The sequence below is a fragment of the Protobothrops mucrosquamatus genome, unplaced genomic scaffold (genome assembly GCF_001527695.2).
Source record: "Protobothrops mucrosquamatus isolate PMUCROS unplaced genomic scaffold, P.Mucros_1.0 scaffold1617, whole genome shotgun sequence".
NCBI classification, from domain to species: Eukaryota; Metazoa; Chordata; class Lepidosauria; order Squamata; family Viperidae; genus Protobothrops; species Protobothrops mucrosquamatus.
Window position 1 is genome coordinate 30,829 of NW_015387778.1, and position 24,194 is coordinate 55,022.

The 24,194-nt window shown below is 37.4% G+C and overlaps 1 protein-coding gene across 1 annotated transcript in view; it reads right to left on the reverse strand.

Moving 5' to 3' along the window:
- TRAPPC10 (trafficking protein particle complex 10) overlaps nucleotides 1-22,503 on the reverse strand; it is a 48,133-nt gene extending 25,630 nt beyond the window's left edge. Inside the window, exons 1-5 of the mRNA XM_029285404.1 lie at nucleotides 22,380-22,503; nucleotides 3,077-3,158; nucleotides 2,052-2,187; nucleotides 1,488-1,684; nucleotides 413-608 (exon numbers count right to left, since the gene is read on the reverse strand). Of these exons, the coding sequence (XP_029141237.1) occupies nucleotides 413-608; nucleotides 1,488-1,684; nucleotides 2,052-2,187; nucleotides 3,077-3,158; nucleotides 22,380-22,503 (735 nt within the window). The remainder of the gene's footprint in view (nucleotides 1-412; nucleotides 609-1,487; nucleotides 1,685-2,051; nucleotides 2,188-3,076; nucleotides 3,159-22,379) is intronic.
- Nucleotides 22,504-24,194: the final 1,691 nt, after the last annotated feature.

The window sequence follows — 24,194 nt, forward strand, 5'->3', positions numbered from 1 at the left end:
AATCGTCTTCGCTGCCCAGCTGCCATGTCCTTGGCTGCGCTGCTCTGTGCGGGCCGTGCCCGGGGGCAACTGTCCTCCGGGGGTCTCCTGGTGAGGAGGGGGCCGGGGGGAGGCGGGGCTGGGGCGACAGTGTGCGTGCCCACAGAGAGGGCTCTTAGTGCCCCCTCTGGCACACGTGCCATAGGTTCGCCACCACTGCTATAAGCTCTCTGATAAATAACTCAGTTTGACTTTGGTTTGGCTACTTATGCAATCAATGCTAAACCAGAGCTTTTGCTTATAATTTTAGCTTATAGTCGTTTTAAGAAAATATATTTTACCATAAAAAAGTTCTATTACATGAGTAGCAAAGCAAAGTGATGTAAAAATATTATTTTAAATAATTGTTTTTCCATATATTGTTTTACTTTACCTGGACCATAAAATAGTCACAAAAACTCCACCCTGGTTCTGTCCTCTTCTCTCTCAAAGTTCTCATGTCATCCTCAAATTTGCCTAGGTTTTTGGTAAAGGACATGAGAAGAAGTGTCCTAAGTTTTGTCAAGAAGGCATTCCAGGATTCCTGAGAGCGGGAAGTGTCTTTCAAAGGATCAGACAGAACTACACATCTGTAGTAAGATGAATAAATGAATATTTCAGTCAAAATTACACAATCAAATGGAACAGTTTCTTTTTTCTTACCGGCACATGCCCCTGAGCCAATTTGGCACTTTTTCCAGAGGAGGAATCACCTTCCCATTTCTGCCCCATATCTTTAACTTCAGATTGCTACTGATGTTATCAAGGTTAAGAATTCTCTTTCTTGTTCACGAAATGCACCACATCAGTCATATGTTGCTGTGACTTTCTCAGATAACTGCCCAATGATCAAACTCTTCTGCACAGTTTTTTCACTAGAGGCTACTCCTATCCCAATTTTGTAAATGTAAACATTTATGATGCTTATCTTTATATCACAGTAATAAACAAACATTTAATCATTCTATTTTTTGGCTGTTCTCATAATTGCCCAAGAAGTCAAATTCAAAGTTCAAGGTTGTTTTAATCGCTCAATCAGTTATACAACATACAAGCTTAATAAATTGTTGTATACATTCACATCACCACACACTACAAAATCTACATTCAAAACTCTTAATGTGTGTTGCAAAGATACATGTGATTACTACAAAATCGTAGATAAATTAATTCAATAATATCACAATAACATAATGGAACAAAAGAAAATTAGAAAAATCAAACAATTACAATGGTGTCTCTCGAGCAACTTATATTTGTTTGGTTTTGATAATGATGATTTTTATATAGTTACATTTTGCTTGTTTATATAATTAATAACTGCTTTTCAAAGATAAAACATTCCCAAAGCAGGAATTAATTAGCAATAAGGCTTAAATAGAAGCACTAAGAACATACTGCTTCACAGTTTTCAGTGCATATTCAGCAATAATTACCACAGATCTATGTTACAATATGAAAAATCTTACCTGTCACTCTGCTTATTACAGAAATCATTTCGTATTTTATCTACTATAGACGTTCGAGGAAGGATATTTGTTTTGTTTTTTTTCTTGGCATCACACTCAACCACAACAATTAACCAATCCATTGAACTGTGAACTTTCAGAACATTCTGCCACTTAGTGATGTCATCTTTTACAGTAGCTTTATATACTTCTGTATCCTAAGGGTATAAGTGATGAATCACAAGATTACATTTGCTGGATAAATAAGCTTGAACTGCTTTTTTGATAATATCGGAGGAAAAGAGTTCACAATTATCAAGCTGAATTAGAAAAAGATCAATATCGTGTTTTTACACAAAGAAAATCTTCTCGGACCACAAATATATTAAAATAAGAACAATTTGTTTTTAATTGCCTATCCCACATGTGTACTATGTGCATCTTTATAGATGCATGTTTCCATTGTCTCACAATTTAATGTTTTATTTTATAATATAAATACAGCAAGGTACAAAATCAAATATACAATATCTTCAGCCACCAAAATATGTAAGATTTATGCTTTGAACACACAAGATTACTTACACAACATTCTGTCCAATAAATATGGAGAAAAGGAAATGTCAGAAGAGCTTTGTTCCCTTCTTTAGGTAGTAGCTCTTCTTTAAATTGTACAAAATTAGATTCCAGATGGATCATCTTAGGGGCCCGTCCATATGACCTGAATAATATTTAGAACACTTACATTAGTTGACGATACTGTCAGGTCCAAATAACCAGGAACAGGAGTTGAGTTCAAAGCACTAAGAGTTTATTCTTGCTACCTATCACAAGAATCTGAGCAACTAATGGTCCAAACTAAATTGGTGCTAGATAAGGGGTCAACGGAATTCACAGGGGGCTGGACTTGGGTCTCTTGTGGCTACACAATGACTTCAAACTCATTGTGCATATAATCCAGCCCTCCAGCTCAGCTTGCTCATATCCAACATGTATACTGAACAAAGCAACAAGAACAGACAGCATGCAGATAAATATGTATAGAAAAGGTAAGAAGGAAATGGTACTTAGTTTGGATATGCAGATGTAATACTTTATATAAAGTGTCATGCAAATTTATAAAATTTCATATAATTTTCTCTTATAAAAAACTAAAATTTATAGAAGTGTCTAGTGAAAGAAAAAAATGCTCTGCCGGTTATTTATGATTCTCAAATGTTTTTCCCAAAACATAGAAACATGCATTGAAATCTCCATGCCTTATCTCAATTAAACTTTGTCATTTAATTATTTTAACACATAATATTTTTGTACATGATATGCTTATGATATTCAAAGATTTACTGAACTAAAGCCCAAATTCACTTCAGTTCTACTTATCTATTTTAAACACAACAAAGAACGTATCTTCTTGCCACATGCATTCATCCTTAGCTTTTGGTCTTATCTCAACTCATGTCAAGAGATAAAAGAACACTTAACTGTTATTTTATAATAAAAAATTATTGCTTGCTGTTTTGACTGTATGTTTGAATAGACTTTATTTGTACAATAAATTGCTCTACACTGGTGGTACATAAATATATGAATGATGAAAAAAAATGTATTACCGTCTCCATTCCATGGGCTCTTTTGGGAGCTGCTGAGAAAGTGTTGGATACAGAGAACTGAAAAGGCTCTGATCACCAGCACCTAAGAGACAAAAATATTAGAATCTGAACATTATTTTTGTTCAAATAAAGTATTTAAAATAAAGCTATATGTATTAGATATCTTGATAAACTGGCATAACCATTGGCCAATGTTTTCAAAGAAATACCAGTTGTTTTTGCATTTATATTTCTCAATGAAGATATTAAACTTTTACAGATAAATGTGCAATCATACAGATCAGTGGTTTCCAACCTTTCTGGCTCCATGGACCAGCACCAGCGGCGGGGAACGGGTGGTTTTGCATGTGCAACGTAATCTCACACATGCGCAAATGAAGCTTTGCTCACTTACCCATCGCTTGCATGGCCAGTTCCCAATGGGCCATGAACCGGTACTGGTCCATGGCCCAGGGGTTGGGGCCCCCTGATATGGAAAAGTCAGAAATAGCTTCTTTGCTGATATAAGTCCAAAAAAAAAAAAGACAAGCCCCAAGAACAAAAGAAGAAAGAAGAGAGAGTACTTCTAATACGAGCAGGAAATAATTTATTATATGCAAGCTCAATGTGATTTCTGACCATTCTTTTATAAGGATGCTACAAAACAAAACCACACAGACAGCTTGTAGATTTTATCCATGTAAAGAAATACATCTATATCTAAATTAATTAATAGAAGAATAACATTCAGTACAAAAATTGTTTAAGTTTACAAAAAAAGAAAAACAGAACATCGGTAGTCCTTGAGTTCATTTAGTGACTGTTCAAGGTTACAATGGCACTAAAAAAGCGACTTATGACTGTTTTTCACCCTTACAACCATTGCAGCATCCCCAAGGTCACGTGATCAAAATCTGGATGCTTGAGAACTGGTTCATATTTACAACGTTGCAGAGTCCTGGGGTCATGTGATTAACTTTTACGACCTTCTGACAAGAAGAGTCAAAGGGGAAGCCAGGGGAAGCAGTTAGTAACAACTGCAGTAAATCACTTAACAACTGTGGCAAGAAAAGTTATAAAATGGGGCAAAACTCAATTAACAAGTATCTCGCTTAGCAACATATGATTTGGGCTCAATTGTGGACATAAGTTGAGGACTGCCGGTAAATGGTATTTTTAATTTTACTTATTTTATCTCTAAATGTTTGAAATGAATAAATCTAGAACTAATCATAGTGTAAATAAAAATGTATGCTTATATGGAGAAAATGCTATAATCCAGCTTATAACTGCAGCATCTGTTGCATTTGTTTAACTTCGAAAAGTATCAAAAACTACAACTGGTACAAAATGCCAACTATCATATACCGTATATACTCGAGTATAAGCCGAGTTTTTCAGCATATTTTTGTGCTGAAAAATGCCCCCCTCGGCTTATACTCGAGTCAGCGTCTCGAGAACTGAGGAAAGTGAGTACCGTAGTTCTTTTTTGGGGGGGGGAAATCTATGCAATCACTAAAAGTCGACACCGGCTTAATCTATATCCAATAACGTCACAAAATAGTTTTAGGCGGCAGTCTTACAAATGTGCATGAGCAAAATGAGTTTCGCGGTTCGGTCAAAACGTTTTGGGAGTTGCCTTCTTAGACTTTAATGACAATAATCCCGGAAGTGCGACTCCCTCCACGAAAGAGAAGCCCGGCCAGGAACCAATATAACCCCGGGAAACATATGGCCCCTACTGCAGCTGCGCACCTTTGGCCTCACGGTTGCTCTTTTAAGCATTCCTTCTCCGTCGGCATTGCTTGTTTAAGACCGCCTCGTTTCTCGGTCGGGTGTGGAGCGGAGGCTGGGCTGCCGGATCCCAAAGGCGGAGGGGAGGGATCAGCGAACACACGTATCGCCGGCAGGATAGCAGAGAAACGCGTGTCCCGCTAGTACTTCGGGGGCCTGGCCTCTTGCGGGGCTGCGTGCTGCACGCACCCCCTGGATTTACTCAAGGTGCATCCGGGGAGGGAGGGAAGTCTCCTGCTCGGCCGCTTGCTTGACTTGCAGCCGATTTCCAGGGAAAGCCTCTTTACAGCAGGCTGCCTTTGGGAAGCACTGCCTCCTTCCATTCATCTCTTTGCTGCTGGAGAAATTTGCAATTGCCCGTGCGAGAGGCAGACGACAAGGAGAACGGATTGGCACCCGTGGCTGTGGTGCGATGCTGGGGCTCCCTCTTCTTGACTAAACAAGCTCTCTTCCAGAAAGACTTTGCCCAGGAGCCTTAGAGAGGAACTTGAAAGTGCCTTCAAGTTGTCGCAATGCTAAGGTCAAGCACTAAGGCAAAGAAATGTGTTCCTCGCCTCTTTAACATTTGCGTAGCTTTTCTACTTCCCACAGTGCCCTAGAGGTGGTGAAATTGGGCAATGCTTTCTTGCTTCAACTGCCTGAGAGTTGTTGGATAGGCAACCTTGGCTGAAGGGATAGGCAACCTTGGCTGAAGCTCTGTTTGGACATACAGATGATGAGGAGAACTCCAGTTTTGAAGGATTTTAGCTCTTGTGTGTTAGCTTGGTTGCTGATTGAGCTAAGGTTGTTGTACTTTTAAAGTTACGGTATTTTTGATACCATATTGTTTTTGTTGACCTCCTTTTCCACTTACAGGGCTAGGTTATTGTTTTTCTTTGAAATAAATATTCACGTAATTTTATTGGTATCTATCTTCATTTTTTACATTTACCAGTAGCTGCCTCATTTCCCACCCTAGGCTTATACTCGAGTCAATATTTTTTCCCAGTTCTTTGTGGTAAAATTAGGTGCCTCGGCTTATATTCGGGTCGGCTTATACTCGAGTATATACGGTATGTAACTATACTTTGTATTTGATGGAATCAGAAAAGAATTACACATTCTGAATGAATGAAATTGGGAGGGAGGTGTAGCTCGTCTGATATGAATGGATGGGGTGGAATGGGACAAGAGTATGAAAATATATTGTTCCAGCTGGAAACCTAAGAATGATTTAGAATGATTACTAGTTAAATTCAGCTTAGAAAAAGGCATTTGTTTCAGCATACCCATTCATGCATATAGACTACAAAAAAATCAACCTAAAAATATGGTTGTTTATGATAAAAGATTTTAGAGAATTGGTGATAGTTATAAGGTGATGAAAAGTTCCAAATTTGGGTACAGATCATTTGGTAGTGCCAAAAATTTCCTCTGAAGACTCACTCTTGGAAATAAGGAAGGAAATAAGTGAAATAAAGGAAAATGAAAAAAGAACGTTTGCAAGAAAATAAGAATCCTGTAAGTATAACAACTTCCATTAATTTCACCACAGAATGGATGAAAAGTGGATATAAGGATATAAGACACAGAAGTTACTTGTTACAAACTGCTATAGAAACATGTGAATCTATGCTAACAGAAAATAAGAAATAGGATTCTTAAAGGATGATTGGAAGTACCAGAATATCTGTGTAACTGTCTTTCACAAGTCAATTGTAGATCTAACAGATTAATAATTTTAGAGGACCTTGATAAAAACTTTACAGTAAAAAAAAAAAAAAGCCGCACTGAACCCGTTGGAAGGTGCCCAAACCTCTGTAAGCAGCCAGTTTTTTCCTTAATTTGAACCTGTAAACTATTGCACTTTCAACTCCATTATATTTAAAGTTGTATAATTTGGATATTATGTCATTTATTTTCACCCAAACAATATTGCAGAAGTTAATGAAAAGGAGTCTCAAGTAGCATGAATTAAATTAAGAATAAAAATAATGAAATGAAATTAGGAATGAAACTAAAGTGGGGGAATTCTGTCAAAAATATTTTAGAGGCTTGTTTGAATAACCATAAAATGTCAGTAGAACTAAAAACAAGCGCTATGAATTTTAGTGTTCAAGAAAAGATTGATAAAATGGAAATAATAATCGCTGTAGGAATGTTAAAAAATGGAAAGACTGCAGGTATAGATGGTATACTTGGAAAATGTTAAAAATGAATATGGTTAGTTTATGCAATGGCTCTTCAACTTCATTAACGAATAAAGACTGCATCTCTGATAATTAGAAGATGGTTGCCACTGTTCCTTTATACAAAAGGAATGAATTAAAAAATACATGGAACTGAATTTGCTAATGGTATCTGAAATGTGTTTGGCAGAATTCTGATTGAAATAGCATAAGCTGTGGCAATCTGGGAAGGGCTCAGTAGCTTTATGCAAGGCTGAGAGACTGCAGAGCAGAGTTTTCCTTTTCAATCTGTCAGTGAGAAATAATATTCACTGTAAGTTTGTTGATGTAGCACAAAGTATATGATAAAGTGAAAAGGCTTTCAATACAGAAAGTTGCATTGAAATGTAGAGCTGAGGTTTGGCTAGTGAATACAGACAGACATTAAACATAGATGGAGTAACACAAGGAACTGTGATATCTCCTTGGATGTTTAATGAAATTAAGCATAAAAGAAAGCTTCTGTTAATAGCCAAGACACACATAAATTTGTAGGTCTTTTGTATGAAGATAATGATGTATCATGATTGAGAACTCAAATAAATGAATATTGGATTCAAAGATGCAATACAGATCTGTAAATTAACTTAAGACCAAGTAAAATTGAATTACTACAATTTAAATTTAAATAACTGGATAGAAAAATGTTAGTTTATTTAAAGTAAACAGAAAAAACAAAGGAAGGGGGAAAAGGAAAGACCCCTCCACATCCAAAGTCTATTTATAAGGTCTTGAATTATATAGTTATATAGAGCTTTACACAAAATATTTAAAGATGGCCATGTTTCATTAAAATTGTCCATGCGCTATGTCAGTAAGCAATTTATTTATATGTTGCAAATAAGATCTTCAATCCACTACATAAATTTGTTTTCAATGTTGAAGATGTTGGCAATAAGAATAATATGGAAAGAATTATTCTCACTGCAATTCTAGAAAACAATTTACTTTATACAACACAATGCAGTCCAGTAAATTAAAAATATTTTTGTTAAATAAGGTATAATTTAAGTTCTATTAATATTTTTGATACATATATTAAGTCTTTTAGGTTTAAACAAACTAAAAAATTTCCTATTCACATTTTATTTTATTTCGTTCTCAGAAATTTTAAGACAAGCAAACGTTGGTACAAAGTAGGGATATTTATGTAGTTTCTTGTAGGAAATGTTTATCAAAAGCATAAAAATGGTTGTGTATAAGAATGGGCTCCTTTTTTCATTTCATTACACGGAAGTGAGAATTGGATTTGAATGAGGAAATGTAAAAGTGAATGCTGTAGGAATAGGTATTTAATGAGTGTCTTACGTAACTCTCAGAATACATAAATAGTGATTTCACACACCCCCGTAGCTTAGGGTGCCATAGCAGTAATAGATCAGCACCATAGGGAACAAACAATTAATCGGCATCATGACTTATCAAATGACAGGATTATCACTTGAGAATTCTCTTTTCAATTAGCTAAACAAACAGAACTTCCTCAGTCGATATATATTATAACTATGTAAGGTTTTTCATTACAGAAAAGAGCTGAGATAAAATGAAAAATCTGAATATAATTTACTCTACTAGCCCATTATAAAATTTCTGGACCAGTGCTGTGATGTTTTTCCAACTGAGCTTTTATTTCCAAATTATCTTTAAGTATTACAAAACAAATATATTTAATAACCTTGATTGGAAGAAATGGATGCTGAATAAGAGAATTGTTTATATTCAATGTCACTTAAGCAATCGTTTCCCATTACAGTACTATAAGTAAAAAGTACAAAGCATATGCAATAAACACAATATTTTTTCAAATATTTTGATAAGGTCATAAACTTTCAATTTATTTCAGACTTTGCACTTATCAAGAGCAAGGAACTGCCAACATACACTTAGCAATTCTCCAACTGCCTGAAAAGATATATACTTTATGCCTGCTCTGTGGCTTATCACAGCCTTGAAAGCTCATTTTCTTATTAGAAAAAAATCAAGAGTCCTGGATGGTACTGTCCTTGCTTACCTAGCCTTGGAGGCCTAAAGCAAAATTCCATGTTTTTTAGATGGCAATTAATATGGATTAGTTTTATTTCCTGTTACTTCATGGATTTTTCATCTAACATATTTTACTGTTTGGGCTATTATTAAAATGTAATCCTAACACTGTCCTTAATGAAAGGCATCCTCAGAATTATATACGGAAATCTATAAATATTGATAAAATAACATAAAAATTAGAGATCATGCAAAATATTCTCTTCTTTTCAGAGATAAAAAGAAAAAGATGAAGATAAAAAGATGAAAACATTACATAATGAGAAATGAATGGAACCATGGGTATGATCAAAGTTATTAGAATGGGTATCAGACAAGACCTGAGATTTGAGTACAGATCTTGTTAATTGCTATTTTCCATGTGAATTAACACAACTCTGATCTTCCAAAAATATGGGGGACAAAGATTTAGTGATCAGGGAGCTGTTTCCATGAACAAAGATGGACAACAGACAAACCAAACCTTTTTGTCAGAAAAAAACCGCAGCTACTGAGTTTTAACTAACATAAAAAAATTGGGTGAAGCAAATTTAAATCTCTTTCTATAAAATAAAAGCAGCAGTTATATAGTCATGGGTTACTGAAGTTACAACAAGCCACTGAAAATAATTACTGAAAACTATCCTTCCCCTATCCTTACCACTTTCTACAGCGGGACGATTGAGAGCATCCTGTCATACAGTATCACAGTCTAGTTTAGAAGCATCACTGCTTCAGACAGGAAGGCAGTGCAGAGAGTGGTGAGGATGGCTGAAAAGAATATTGGCAATTCCCTCCCTTCCATCCAGGACATAGCACATAAGCGTTGCTTGAGCAGGGTCCACAAGATTCTCTGGGACGCTACACATCCTCTTCACGACCTGTTTTCCTTGTTACCTTCTGGGAGGAGGCTCTGTGGTATCCGAAGCAGAACATCCAGATTCAGTCACAGATTTGTTCCATACAGTATTAACCTTGTGAACTTTAAAGCTTCCTCCTTCCATTATGTATTCAAGATGGATAGCGATTAATATGTTTTATATGTGTGTTATGTATGTGTACACTTTGAGAGCAAGCAACTAAATTTCATTTTTAATGTGTATCATTGTGCCCACAGGAAAAAATGACAATAAAGGTTATCTAATCTAATCTATCTAATCTAATCTATTTATTTAGTTTAAATATTTATAAACTACTCAGAAAGGAACTTCTATAGTAACAAATCATTTTTAAAAATCTTTTGAATTAGCAATATTTACCAGCTAAAACTAAATAATATTTAGATAGAAGATATTAATTTTGAAATAGTTCACAAAGATCATCTTAGTTATAGGTAGCAGAAAAGACCATGAGCCTTTGATCCACCTAGGTTTGTTTTATTGAAATTTTTTCCAATAAATATGTAAAAAAATTAATACTAAAAAGAAAAGCTCCAACATGTGGCATAATTTTTATTTCCATTAATGCAACTAGCCCTTATATGTACTGTATCTAAGTATGTATGTATTTATTTGATTGATTGATTTGGTATGGTTGCCCATCTTAAAACAACCCTGGGTGGCTCACATGCAGGTAAGGGAAGGTGGAAGGGCAAAGAACAATTTGATATATCCTCCTTTGCTGATCAGCCAACCTCTTTAGACTTGAAAGATATGACCAGGATCACTTATTCAGGGAAGAAAAGCAGAAATGTGTTTTTCTTTTTGGCTTAAGAAATTTTTTTCTTGATTATTACTGAGAAAGCTTTAAATACAATATTTATAAGCTACTTTATGCCCCTAAGAAGTTCTGACCATCGACTTCCTGACATTCTCCTGTTGACTGAGACAGATAGGAACTGAAATACAAAACATCATTACAGGCAATCTGACCTGCAAAATTATATTTGCTACACAAACATATACACACACAATCTTAGTGTTTCAAAACGGAAGTTATAAACTCACAGCATAATTTTAAAAGTATATCATCTGCTACATAATACTCTGCGTAACATGCCCAAAACCTGCTGGCTCTGATATTTAAATCACAACAGTCCCATTCGCAAGATCATATGTCAGATATTGTACCATGCAATTCAAATACCAATACTAAAGCATGTAGACCATTGGAAGAGGAGCAAAACTAAATGCAACTGGGCTATTCTTTTGTTGTCCACAGTAAAAACTTGTTTGGTCTAGTGTTTAAGGTATCAGGCTATAAAGTGGGAAACTGTGAATACAAGTCCCACCTGAGCCATGAAAGTCGACTGGGTCATTTTGGTCCAGTCACTCTCTCTCAGCCCAAGCCACCTCATAGGATTGTTGTTGTGGGGAAAATTGGAGGAGAAAGGGGTGTTAGATAAGTTCGCTTCCTTGAGTTATTTATAAAAATAATAATGGCGGGATACTAAATAAATGAATGGATGAATGAAAGTAGAATTCACAGTCGCAGAAGCAGTAACTAGAACTCTCGGCTTGTATGTTAACCCTTTATGCATTGTGCCATTATCTATTTTAGGCTAACTTTGCCCCTAACATACATATATTGCATATTATGAAATTTGTATGACAAGGACAATTAAGAATGCTGCTCTGTAAATCATAGATATCTAACACCTAAAACATTGTCAAAGATGTATAAAGGTGTATCAAATACAGTATCTGTTAGAAATGTAACTGTGAAGAAAGTACTTTCTATCATCACTGGTGAACCTGTGATAAAGCAAAGAAATACTGAAGCCAGATTTTTTATTTGATTCAGAAGATTCTTACAAGAAATACAACATTGAAAGCAGATTTTTTTTTCTTTTAAGATTATTGGCTAAAGAAATTGAAAGAAAATTCAGAACTTTATTATTATATGAGTGAAAATCCTATATGTGCAAAAATGAAAAGACATACCAATTTCCATAATGGAAGAATGGATAGAAAAAGTGATGGAATTGGCAGAGATGGCAAAATTAACTGTTCTTAATTAAAGAACTCATCCAGTTTTGTTTCCATTTAGAAACAGCTTCTGAACGTTATGCTTCAAACAGAAAAAAATGAAACTTTGAATAGATTAACTCTAAATGGCTATTATTTACTAAATATGTAAAGCAAAATCTGAGGTTGTAACATGTACTCTATTGCACTGAAAAAATTTGGAAGTCACTATTTTTTCCCCTCTTTATCTTGCACTACTTTCCTCTGTTCCTTTATGTTATTTATATTTTATAATAAACTTTAATAAAACAAAATACGCTGTTCTGTACATGCATAATATTGCATATGAAACTAGTAAATACAGGAGGTTGGACACGTACCTAGTATAGCTTAATACAGCCATCAAGGCAGACGGCACATCAGAGCAGCTTGCCTAATTCACCCCAAAGCTAGATTTGATATGAAAACTAAATAGGGGAAGGACTCTCTAAATATATTTTTCAGTAGTGGCATATTTTGGACTGTCATCCTGTTCTTGGCAATGCTATCCTATTCCTGGTCAGTAAATAAAAGTCCACCAAGATGCGAGCTTAAAAAAAAAAAGCATTGAAGTCTAGATCAGACATGTCAAACACAAGGCCCGGGGGCCGGATGCGGTCCGCGAAGTGGTTTCATGTGGCCCGCAAAGCCATCCTGGAAACAGTGAGGGAATGGCCCCCTCTGCCTTGGCCCAGGCCAGCTGGGAGTCAATGTACAATTTTGTGGTGGCCATCTATGCTGAAATGCATTCAGTCTTAGCTCCACAAGGCTGTCTGGAAACAGCGAGGAACCAGCCCCTGCCACGTCAACCCCGCCCCCTGGGTGCATGCTAGGGAGGTGTCACCCTTTGTGAGAAATGAAGAAATGCACCATCGCCTGGAAGTGGCCAGCAAATGACCCTCGCCTACTTCACAAATCTGGCTTGATGGGCTCTGGGGGAGGGGTTTCAGCAGGCAGCGGGGCGCTCTCCTCACAGCGCCGAGAGGCTAAGCCAGGCGGCGCGAATCCAAAAAGAAGCGTGACGCCACCCAGCCCCCAGCCTGCCCGGTTTTGGCAGGCAGCCGGGCGCTCTCCTCACAGCGCCAAGAGCTGAGCCGGGTGGCACGAATCTGATGAGAAGTGCAATGCTGCCTAGCCCCCAGCCTGCCCAGTTTCAGCAGGCAGCAAGGTGCAAAGCTGATGAGCTTCACACCGCCGGCTCAACCTCTCGGCGATGTGGAGGAAAGCGCCCCACTGCCTGCCTTCCAGGCGATGGTGCATTTCTTCAATCCTCACGAAGGGTGACACATCTCCAGCTGCGTTTCTTGCCTGTTTTTCTCCCTCCCTCATCTCAAATATTTTCCCACCACTCTGTACTTAGGAAGCAAGGAAGGAAAGAAGGAAGGAAAGAAGGAAGGAAAGAAGGAGAGGGAGGGTCTGAGGGAAGTCCTACCTTAGTCCTGCCCTGCTGCTCTTTCACCATCCCCTTGCCCCCTCCCCCTGGCCTATCCTGGAGGGTCTCCCATCCTATTGCTAAGGAAGCTTTGAATACAAAGCCGGGTCTCCTCCCATGGAGAAGGAATGGGCCTCCCTCTGACTTTGCCCTCGTACCCATGATGAGCAACCTGGCTAAGGAGAGCAAGTTTGTTTGTTTGTTTGTTTAAATTTGTATACCGCCCTATCTCCCTTACGGGACTCAGGGCGGTGAACAGGCGATAATAAAAATCACAATAAATATCTATTCTAAAATCAGATTAAATAAATAAAGGCCTGCTCTAAAATACCCCATATAAAAACCTGTACTAAAACCTAATTAAGACTATGCCAGGCCGGCCGCACGGAATAGATGGGTTTTCAGGGCTCGGCGAAAAAGGCGCAGGTCCGCAGTTGTACGTAGGTCGGGGGGTAGGTCATTCCAGAGGGCAGGAGCTGCCACAGCAGCAGCAGCCTTGAGGAGGAGATGAGTGCAGCTGGGCACCCCCTTGGAGAAGTGGGGCTGGGCTTGGTGCCACAGGTGCTCGAAGGCTAGGCTGGGCATTTGACCTCTGCTGCCCAGGGCTCCGGGCAGCCCGCACCACCATCCAGCCCCCCCGCATGGCCTGAGAGGAACAGTGAGGCTCCTCCAGTGGACCATGCCTTGGCACTTGCCCTGGTCCCACCCCCTTCTGCCAGAGACCCTCAGATCTGTCCCACTCCTGCCCAGGCCCCCACAGGCACCCTTGACGCGAATGATGTATAGCTGGCCATGCCCACCTATTAGGCCACACCCACTCCATCCACGCCCGCCCAGTGGGCCACACCCACCCGCCCCCCCGAGGGCAACCGCAATGCTGATGCGGCCCTCAATGAAATTGAGTTTGACACCCCTGGTCTAGATGCTATCACTGAAAAATTCTATCCCATAAGGTAATCTCCCAAGTAGTCTGATTTTATTGTGGGCAACTACTGTCTTTTAAGCCATACTTCTATTTTGCAGCACTTAAGGTTCAAGCCTTGTATGAAAGTTGTGTAGATTTTAAATTTGCAATCAATTTGATTTTTAAATTAAGCTATGGTCTATACTTAAGAATTCTACTATAGACACTTAGTTATCATACAAGTTCCTTGACAACTGCCACTTGAAAGTCTATTTTAGGGCTACTTTACAAATAAATTAAATACTAGGACACTAGGCGAGATTGAATTTTGCTGCCTATTGTTATACTAGCTCCCTGGTTTCTTATTTGAATAACATAGCCCACTAGCTCCCAAAACTGGGAAACAAGCATATGCTATATTTCTTTATGCAGATGACACTCTTTCATTTTCTCTAAGCCTGGCTGTTTTCCTTAAAATGGAGCCTCCTTAAAATAGAGCCTCCTTAAAAATGGAGCCTTCCAAAAAATTGTGAGAATAGGACCTGCTTGAAGAATGGCATGAGGCTGCTAAGCCTTGCATTGGCTAGGCATATCTGTCGGAAGTTGCAGAAAAATGGAAAGGTCAACTGGGTGCTGCTCCACAAAGAGATAGAAAAAATTTCCAAAGACCCTGCCAAGTAAATGGTTTTAAGGTTATAAATTTATAATCACAAAACTGATTTATAATGTATACTTGCTAAAATCAAAAAAGTGATTTAAATCAAGCCAAATTACATCATGGAAAATGATTGGAAGGATAAGCAAGAGACTATCTTTACCTTTAGAGCTGCCTGAACTGAAAGTAATTTTTCCCCTACATGACAATCTAACAAAGTTCTTTTTATTAAGTTAAAAGCAATAATGACACAAAATAATTTAAATCACTATATTTTATCAAGTATAGATTATAAATCCTGTGTTGTATATGATTATTAACAGTGAGTCTACTTCTAGAACATCTCAATTATTTTAAAAGAATTATTCTTTTCTATCAATTCATCTATATCAATTTATTTGTATATGGTTGTCTACAGATTTTATGTAGACAGATGTATTCACTGGACCTCACATTCACCCTGCCCAAACTCTGCTATAGCAGATTTCACAGAAAAACTATCAATGAAAGAAGAGCTGCGTTTAATAAGTTCCACTGCCACTACAGTGCTGATCTTCTCATTAAGAAATCCTTATAGTGTACAATTTTTATGCATTCATATATTCATTTAAAACATACCGAGCAACTTATATAAAATGATACAATAATACAGAAATTAGAATATGGTACTTAAAAATGCACAATATAGAAATGTAATCAATTTACACAAGTTATGCTATTGTCCTGGAGATCCAAGTTAAAGTACAGATAATTCTTGACTTACAACCATTTGTTTAGTGACCATTCAAAGTTACAAGGCAAAGACTTATGACCATTTTTCAAACTTATGACCATTGTGGCACGCCCATGGCCACGTGATCAAAATTCAGATGCTTGGCAACTGGCATGTATTTATGATGGTTGCAGTGTCCCAGGGTCATGTGATCACCTTTTGCGACCTTCTGAAGAACAAAGTCAATAGGGAACTCAGATTCACTAAACAACTGTGTTATTAACTTAACAGTTGCAATGATTCACTTAACAACTATGGCAAGAAAGATCGTACAATGGGGCAAAACTTAACAACTATCTTGCTTAGCAATAGAAATTTTGGGGTTAAGTGGGGTCGTAAGTATTTTGTGTCAATTACTCTAAACAAAATGGAAAGCTGTACTACATAAAGATTGGAGGCAGCCAATATAAAAATAAAGCTGATGAACTTGCTGCTCTGTAACATTATTAATCAGCAGACAGGATTTTCACAATGCAAAAATTTCAGCAAGAAAATACTAAATATATAAAAATTTCTTCTTCTTTCCCAGTCTAATGAAGGCTCCAGGTCATATCCTAGATTAAAATTCCTAATAATTTATTTTAGAAACCACAATGGCTAGACTCACACAAGCACTAAGCCATAATAAGCAAACCAAAATGTGGCTACAATTCAGCCACAGAACACCCACAAATCAAACAATAATCTTTATTTGTGCTATGTAGCATATTATTAAGATCAGTAGCATGCAAAATATTTTACAAGAGGTAATTATAACTGTTCCTTCAAAAAAAACCTGTATCAGCCTGCAATTGTTTAGTACCTTTACTTAAATATTTAAATATCATACAAGCTAACACTATCATATGATTGCTTAATTCCTCTATTGTTTATGTCTACTTCCTCAGTGAGATCCATTAAGTCCAGAAAAATAGGACAACTGGGAATGTTTATTAACTCACTGGAGATGATCTTGTTCAAAGTCCTCCATGAAACTCCACATCCAATATGTAATTTGCAAGTTAAATATTGTAGATATAGACAACAAATTACCTCCCAAAATATTGAAAATACCTTTAAAAGTACCATGTTATGGCAGTTCCTAACATTTTAAAAAACTTAAGAAAATAAAAGTCTATCTATAAAAGTCAGTGACAATCAGTTTACAGTGGAAAGTACTGTTTGCGATCACTTTTTCTTTGCACAAAATTCTCTTAAGCCACTGATTTGAAATTTGTCACATAGGTATCCTCTTATAAAGAATCTATAAAATATATTCCTCACTATAATACAAACAAATATAATATTCTTCACTAGGCCAATTACTATCTCTCAACCCAAATCAGCATTAAATTCTGTGATAGTCCAACTAATAAAAGGCTCTTGTTGCATCATGCATTGATAAGCCTCATTAGAAGGACTAGGCAAAGAACTGAAAATAATGAGCAGATTCTGCAGGACCAATCCTAAAAAATCCAATATTCCTCACTATAAAAAACATTTTACTACAAAATGTGGCAAACAAGAAAGTTACGGACTCTGAAAAATAGATGGTCATATGCTGAAAGGACATACGACAAAAGACAGATATAAAACCACTTCTTTATCTCTCCCTAATAATCCATCTTATGTTAGTTATCTAAAATGGATATTGGAGAGATTTTTTTTAAAGAAGTCATTTGTTTTATTGACTACAGCAAGATCTTTATATAGATCATGCCAAAAGCTGAAACATATTAAGGCTAATGGATATACTAGAATAACTTATTCTTCTTACAAACCTTTATCATGAATTAGAAGCTACTGTAAGAAATGCATCTGGAGAAACTGCAAAGCCCAGCCAGAATAGGAAAGGAATTAAGTCAAGGACTAATACTGTCTCCACATCTCATACAGGGTGTATATTTAAAAATGGTGGGATTGAAAAAGATGAGATTTGAGATTAAAACTGGCAGAAATACTAACAATATGAGTTATGTAGATTATGTAGATATGTTTTTGCTAAAGGCAAAAAATATTTAGAAGAGCTAACTATGAAAGTGAAAAATAGAAAGTGAAAAATCTGAGTTAATGTAAAAATATTAAAATAAAACTAATATCAGTCAGCATACTTAGTGAATTTATAGTTGGCAGCAGAAAACTGAAGTTTTGGTTTGGTTTATTTTCTTTTCCAGTTCAAGAATAGCTAAAGGAGAGACAGTGTACCGACAAAATAAAGAGATTATTCCTAAGAAACTGGAAACAGCAAACTTTGGTAAAATCATGACTGATAAATACATTTTAGGACAAAGATCAAACTAGTTAAATTAAAGGTTTTTTTATGAATGGTCATTGTTATTAATGGCAGCAAACACTGAAAAAGACTGAAAGAAAAAAGATAAATGCCTTCAAATTAAGTAGCTGAAGACCGTTACCGAGAGTACTATGGACTGAAAGAAAAAAACAAGCATTCAATCCTAGAAAAAATAAACAAGAGTTTCTGTGAGACAATAATCAGCAAGCAGAAACTTACATATTTCAGATACTTGAAGCAAGCAGATGATGGACTGGAAAATAAACTACTATATGGTTAACAAAGTTAAAAAAGACAATAGATAAATTGAATGGATGAGATAAAAACACTATTACTGAATAGCTACAAGTTGAGATAGCAAACACTTGCCCATACAATAACCAAGAATGGAATAAGTCACAATGGCTAATAACTGCAATACCTCAAAACTCCATTCATTGATTTCCATATGTGCTATCTTTGATTATATTTACATTCCTGCAAATGTGACCTTGTTGATTTTCTTTTTTTTAAGTTGTAACTGTTTTCCTTTTCTGTTTGCCTCCAAGTTTCCCAAATAGAAATTTCCCAGAATTTGGTATAGTCAAAGTAAGCTTCCTTCAGGGAAACAGAGAATCTATTATTTTCAGAGCTCATGGTAAAATAGTAGTCCTGGTACAGGCACACTAATTATATTTCATTTTCTTTGACAACTTTGAGAACTCCATTTTCAGCAACTTAAATTTATCTCTAATTGTGAACATGTCTTACTGATTTAATTTAATTTAAAAACTATACTAAAAGCAAGTTTAAGTAATATGTAATAATAATAATAGAGTTGGAAGGGACCTTGGAAGTCTTCTAGTGAATCTAGTCCAACCCCCTGCTCAGGCAGGAAACCCTATACCAGTGATGGCGAACCTTTTAGAGACCGAGTGTCAACATATTTGATGCAGTTGATATCTGAAATTAAATTTTCATATATAAAACAAAGGAACATTTTTAAAGGCAGCATTAAAAACATTTATGGTTCACATATTAAAGAACTGAAACACCCAATAATGGAACACCAATGCATGCAGTTTTTAAAAACTTTAAATTTGCTTCATTTAATTTAAAATTTAAAATTGATTCATCAAAATATCTTATTTTGAGTTTACTGGATACTCCAAAGAATGTATTCAAAAGAACGAGCATCATTATTTTCTCTGCTGGCGATGTAAGAAATTTCAGGGTTCATTGGGTCAAATGATTTGGTCATATGGATTACTAACATCTTTCTGGAATAATATTTAATGTAAATAAACATATATATATGGGAATATATTTTAGTGTTAATGTTAATGCTCTGTTGACACTTTGGAATTAAGCTATTCGTGAGCAATTATGATTGTTGCTTAGAGAATTGTTTTCAGGAATTTGAAAAGTAGCATATTCCTGATATTTAAGCCTGAATTCCAGAAAATGTGACAACCTTTTTTAAGAAGGCCTATGTTTTCCTGTGGCATAAACTATTTGTAATGTTAGACAATAATTATTACTTTATTACTGCTAACTGTTTACATTTGATTAATATATAACATAAATTGATGGTTTCCCCTTTTCTGGTTTTGACTAGCATAACAATAATATTTGCTTATACCAATGACAAAAATTAATCTTTATTATTTGTTGTTAATTGCGAAGTCGTGTCCGACCCATCGCGACCCCATGGACAACGTTCCTCCAGGCCTTCCTGTCCTCTACCATCTTCTGGAGTCCATTTAAGCTCACGCCTACAGCTTCAGTGACTCCATCCAGCCACCTCATTCTCTGTGGTCCCCTTCTTCTATTGCCCTCAATCTTTCCCAGCATTAGGCCCTTCTCCAGTGAGTCCTTCCTTCTCATTAGGTGGCCAAAGTATTTGAGTTTCAACTTCAGGATCTGGCCTTCTAAATAATCTTTATTATTATTATTGTGTTTGCGATGTATTTATATTTTATACATGAACTAGAACCTATTTTGGATTTAGGTAAAAAGTAAAGTGCATAAATGGAGAAAATAGAAGGAGGAAGGAGGATTAGGTATGTTTTCCACTTTGTTATTTATAAAAAATAATAATTATAAAAATAATAAAGGTGGGCTATAATAAATAAATACATACATACATACTAAAAATGGGGATTTAGTTGCAAAAAGTGCTATCACATTCCTAAATTTTGCCATCGTAGTCTAACATAGCTATTCTCCTACAATATGAACATTAATTTCAATAAGCTATGTAATGGGTGCAGACAAGCTTGAGCAATCCTAGTTAGACCAAAACACACATACAAGTAACTGAAATTCAATATCTTATTTTACTTTATTTGTAAGCTCCCCATTCCAGAAAAGTCTTAACTATCTAAACTGCTAGTAAGAAAACTCAGGAGCATTTAGCTAAATTCCTGGATAATACAACTCCTCTCCCCTTTGAGATTAACTAGCCTAAAGACCCTGCTTGAGCTTTTTGATTTTACAGTCTTTCCAGGGAAAGAAATAGAAGATTAATTCAGACAGTCCACTTCATTCAGATGGTCTAGGACTTTTCAAACTAACTGCTGGTTGATGGCTTTAAAATAATATTGTGTTTTCTTTCACTAGTAGAAACTAGAAGGCATTCTATCTGCCTAGTTGAGAGAGAGGAAAGAAAAAGATTGTGGCAGTAATTACCTGTGAAAACAATTTATCCTACATGCACCTTAGGCAGAGCTGGCTGGGTAGGTGGGACCAAGGATAGGGGCGGGAGGGGGGAATTCCTCATACTCATTGACAGGCATTTGTGAGTTAAAAGGCATGTTCAGGCCAAAAATAATAACAAGAAGCCAGGAAAGACAGCATCACAAAACCCTGACAGGTAATTGAAGAAAACCTATGCACTATATCTTTCTCAGTTATGGGATACTGAAGTGACATTCTCTCCCTTGCAGACCTTAAAGAGTTAAGGATTGCTGAAATAATATGAAGCCCTTTTACCAATGTAAAGACTTTTTTTCAATATACTTATGTCTGTGAAACAGTCTTTTTGTCAAGTAGACTTGCTACTAAGAAGGCAATAAATATAAGCTTACAAATATTGTAAGCTAGTAGAGTAATCAAAGAAATATGTTTCCATCACCCATTTTAGGCAAGTTATTATTGTTCATCACACATATCACAAACTAACTTAACATTATAAAACATCAGGGCTAAAATGGTAAGATTGAATACTCTGCATGAATGAAAACCTGCTAGAAATGTATTTTTACTCCATTCCTATAACTCAGATTATTTCTGCTCTGCTCATTTTGAAGAAATATAGATGATGGGACAATATATATCTTTCAATATATATCAATGTTATATTTCTAAATTAAGAATTATTTATTCTGCTTCAAAATATATCTATATTATTGCTTATGTTTATCTCTTTAAAATGTGCCACCAGTAGCAAAACTGATGGTATAAAAACACTCTACCTTGAAACTGAAAAGTGGAAAAGTCTCTTAACGTTTCCATCTTTTTACATTATAATAGTTATAACATAGCCCTCCAAATGACAGTAGCCCAGTTAGGATAACCTGTCATTTCTTAGGACATCAGCCTACTACTTTCATATGTAAATAAACAACTGTGTTAATAAATAGCACATAGCAAAAGGCTTGATAATGCAAATTTCCCATAGTTGTATACATCATACAACTGAGAGATCTGGGGCCAATGAACTCTCTGCTTTCCATCTGAGTTTCCCATAACCAGATTTCTACAATTCCTTTAGCAACTCCCTTTCTATCAAATCCACTTTTCCTAGGTTTGTTTTGCTCCGAGAGGAAAAGTGAAGCTGAGATATTCGGTACGTCCATGGGTTTGGGATTCCTATGAATCTGATTATGTACCCATCCTTCTAGCTAAAAGAGACACGTGTAGAATCGTTTGACATCCGAGTACAATAAGTGTTAATAGATTTTTCTCCAAGAAGTGCCTCCCGTGCGGAATATTTGAACAAGCACTGAAGAGAAAGAGCCTCGGGCAAGGGCTGCCCCCGTGCACCGTCGGTACCGTAAGCCGAGCCTCGGTGGTACACGGTGTTATAGGCTGAAGCAAACCTCGGCTCTCCGGTCCACCCCATTCAGGTTGACCCGACACCTCGCAGGACACCCGCAGCCAAACCTCCAGGCAGTGACACCCGACACACGAGCGCCTTCCCCCGCGCAAAGAAAATCCGCCTTTCCCGGCGCCAAAGATCCCCGCCCCTCGCCGGTGACCCAGGGCGGGGGATGCACGGAACGACCCTGCCGCAGCAGACTCGCCCCCGGCCGCACGCCTCCCCTGCCAGCTCACTCACAGGTCACGATGGGCTTGTTCTCCATGGTGTAGATAACCGGCGGCTTCTCCACCGTTGCCCTGTCTTCTCCCGGCGCCCCTTGAGTGGCCGCTGTGACTGCTACCGCCCCCGGCGCGAGGTCCATGGACGGGCAGGGAGTTCAGCCCCGGACCTTCCTGTTCCGAGCCATAAAGCCGCCGCGCCCCGCACGCCTGCCGCCTCCGGCGAAGAGACCCTCCTGAACCCCTCCCCTCCAACCCCAGCCGGCCCCCCTCGTGCGCTAGTCTCTCGGCTGGAAGAGCGTTCCAGCTTCATCCGCTTCCTGTATCACCGACGAGCATTACCCCTTCCGGCAAAGGGAGAAGCGGATGTTAAAGGGGAGGGTGGAATCTGCCGTGACCTCCGATTGCATTTTTGTTTTTAAAGGGGAGTGTGCAGTGGAAAGGAAGGGCTGGGAGAAGAGCAGGTAAGGGGGGTGGGTGGGTGCCTGTCATTCCGGAGAAAGGTTTGTTTGCAAAGGGAAGTGGGCAGAACGGAGCAGGGCTGTAGATATTTTTCTTCTGGAAAAGGAATAGTAGCTTGCATTTTTTATTTCGACATAATTGTTAGGTGATTTTTTTTTTTCCTCCCGAGGCACCTTCTTGATTCCATCCTGGCAAATAGGGGCATAAGATGCACGTCGGCAGAGTATTGTTGCACTTGTTGTTAAGTAGAATAAATAAATTTTACAAATCGGTCACATTTTACAGCTGTGAATATTTTTATTTATTTACAGCAATATTGTAAAGCCTGATGTGTCATTCTCTAGACAATATACAGGTAGGCCTTGCTTACCAACTGCCTTGTGCTATGACCCTTCACAGTTACCATGCTACTAAAAAAAAAATAGCTGCGATAAAGGCACGCATTTGCAATAGTCGCAGCATCCTTCAGACTTATGATCACTATTTGCAAACTTCACAACTAGCATGCATTTTTGGTAGTGATAAGCAGAGCTAATACGGTATTATTAAGTACAGGTAGTCTTCGACTTACGAGCACAATTGAGCCCAAAATTTATCTTTCTAAGTGAGACAGTTGTCAAGTGAATTTTGTCCCAATTTACGACCTTTCTTGCCACTGTTATTAAATGAATCACTGCAATTGTTAAGTTAGTGACACGGTTGCTAAGTGAATCTTGGTTCCTCATTGACTTTGCTTGTCAGAAGGTCACAAAACTGAATTGTTGTAAGTTGAGGACTACCTGTATTGTAGTTCTTCTAAATAAAAACAGATGTATTTTATAGATAAGAGATAAATTATAAAACAGTGGTGGCGAACCTATGGCACGGGTGCCAGAGGCGGCACTCAGAGCCCTCTCTGTGGGCACGCGCATCGTCGCCCCAGTCCTAGGCCTTCAGCTGGGTTTTATAAAACCTTTTCATTTTAGGCCTCCGCCACCATGTGCAAAAAAAAAAAGGTTCAATCAATCAGTCAATTTCAACTTCTCGCGGGGAAAAAAAAGATCTTGCAAAGTTGGAATTGATTGATTGAACTTTTTAGTCCCACCCAGTCTTCCACTACCACCGCAGCCACGCCCACCCAATGGGCCACACACCCCCAATTGGCCACACCCACCCAGCACCCGACGATGCATAAGTGGGTTTTGGGTTGCAGTTTGGGCACTCGGTCTCTAAAAGGTTCACCATCACTGTTATAAAACATTCTAACCTTTGTTTGGGGATTGATCTATCTTATCTAAAAAAATCCCATGCATTTGGCTCTTATACATTGTTATTCTCACTTAATGACCACACTTGGGGCCAGCAGCAGTCACTAAGTAGAAAATAACTTGGG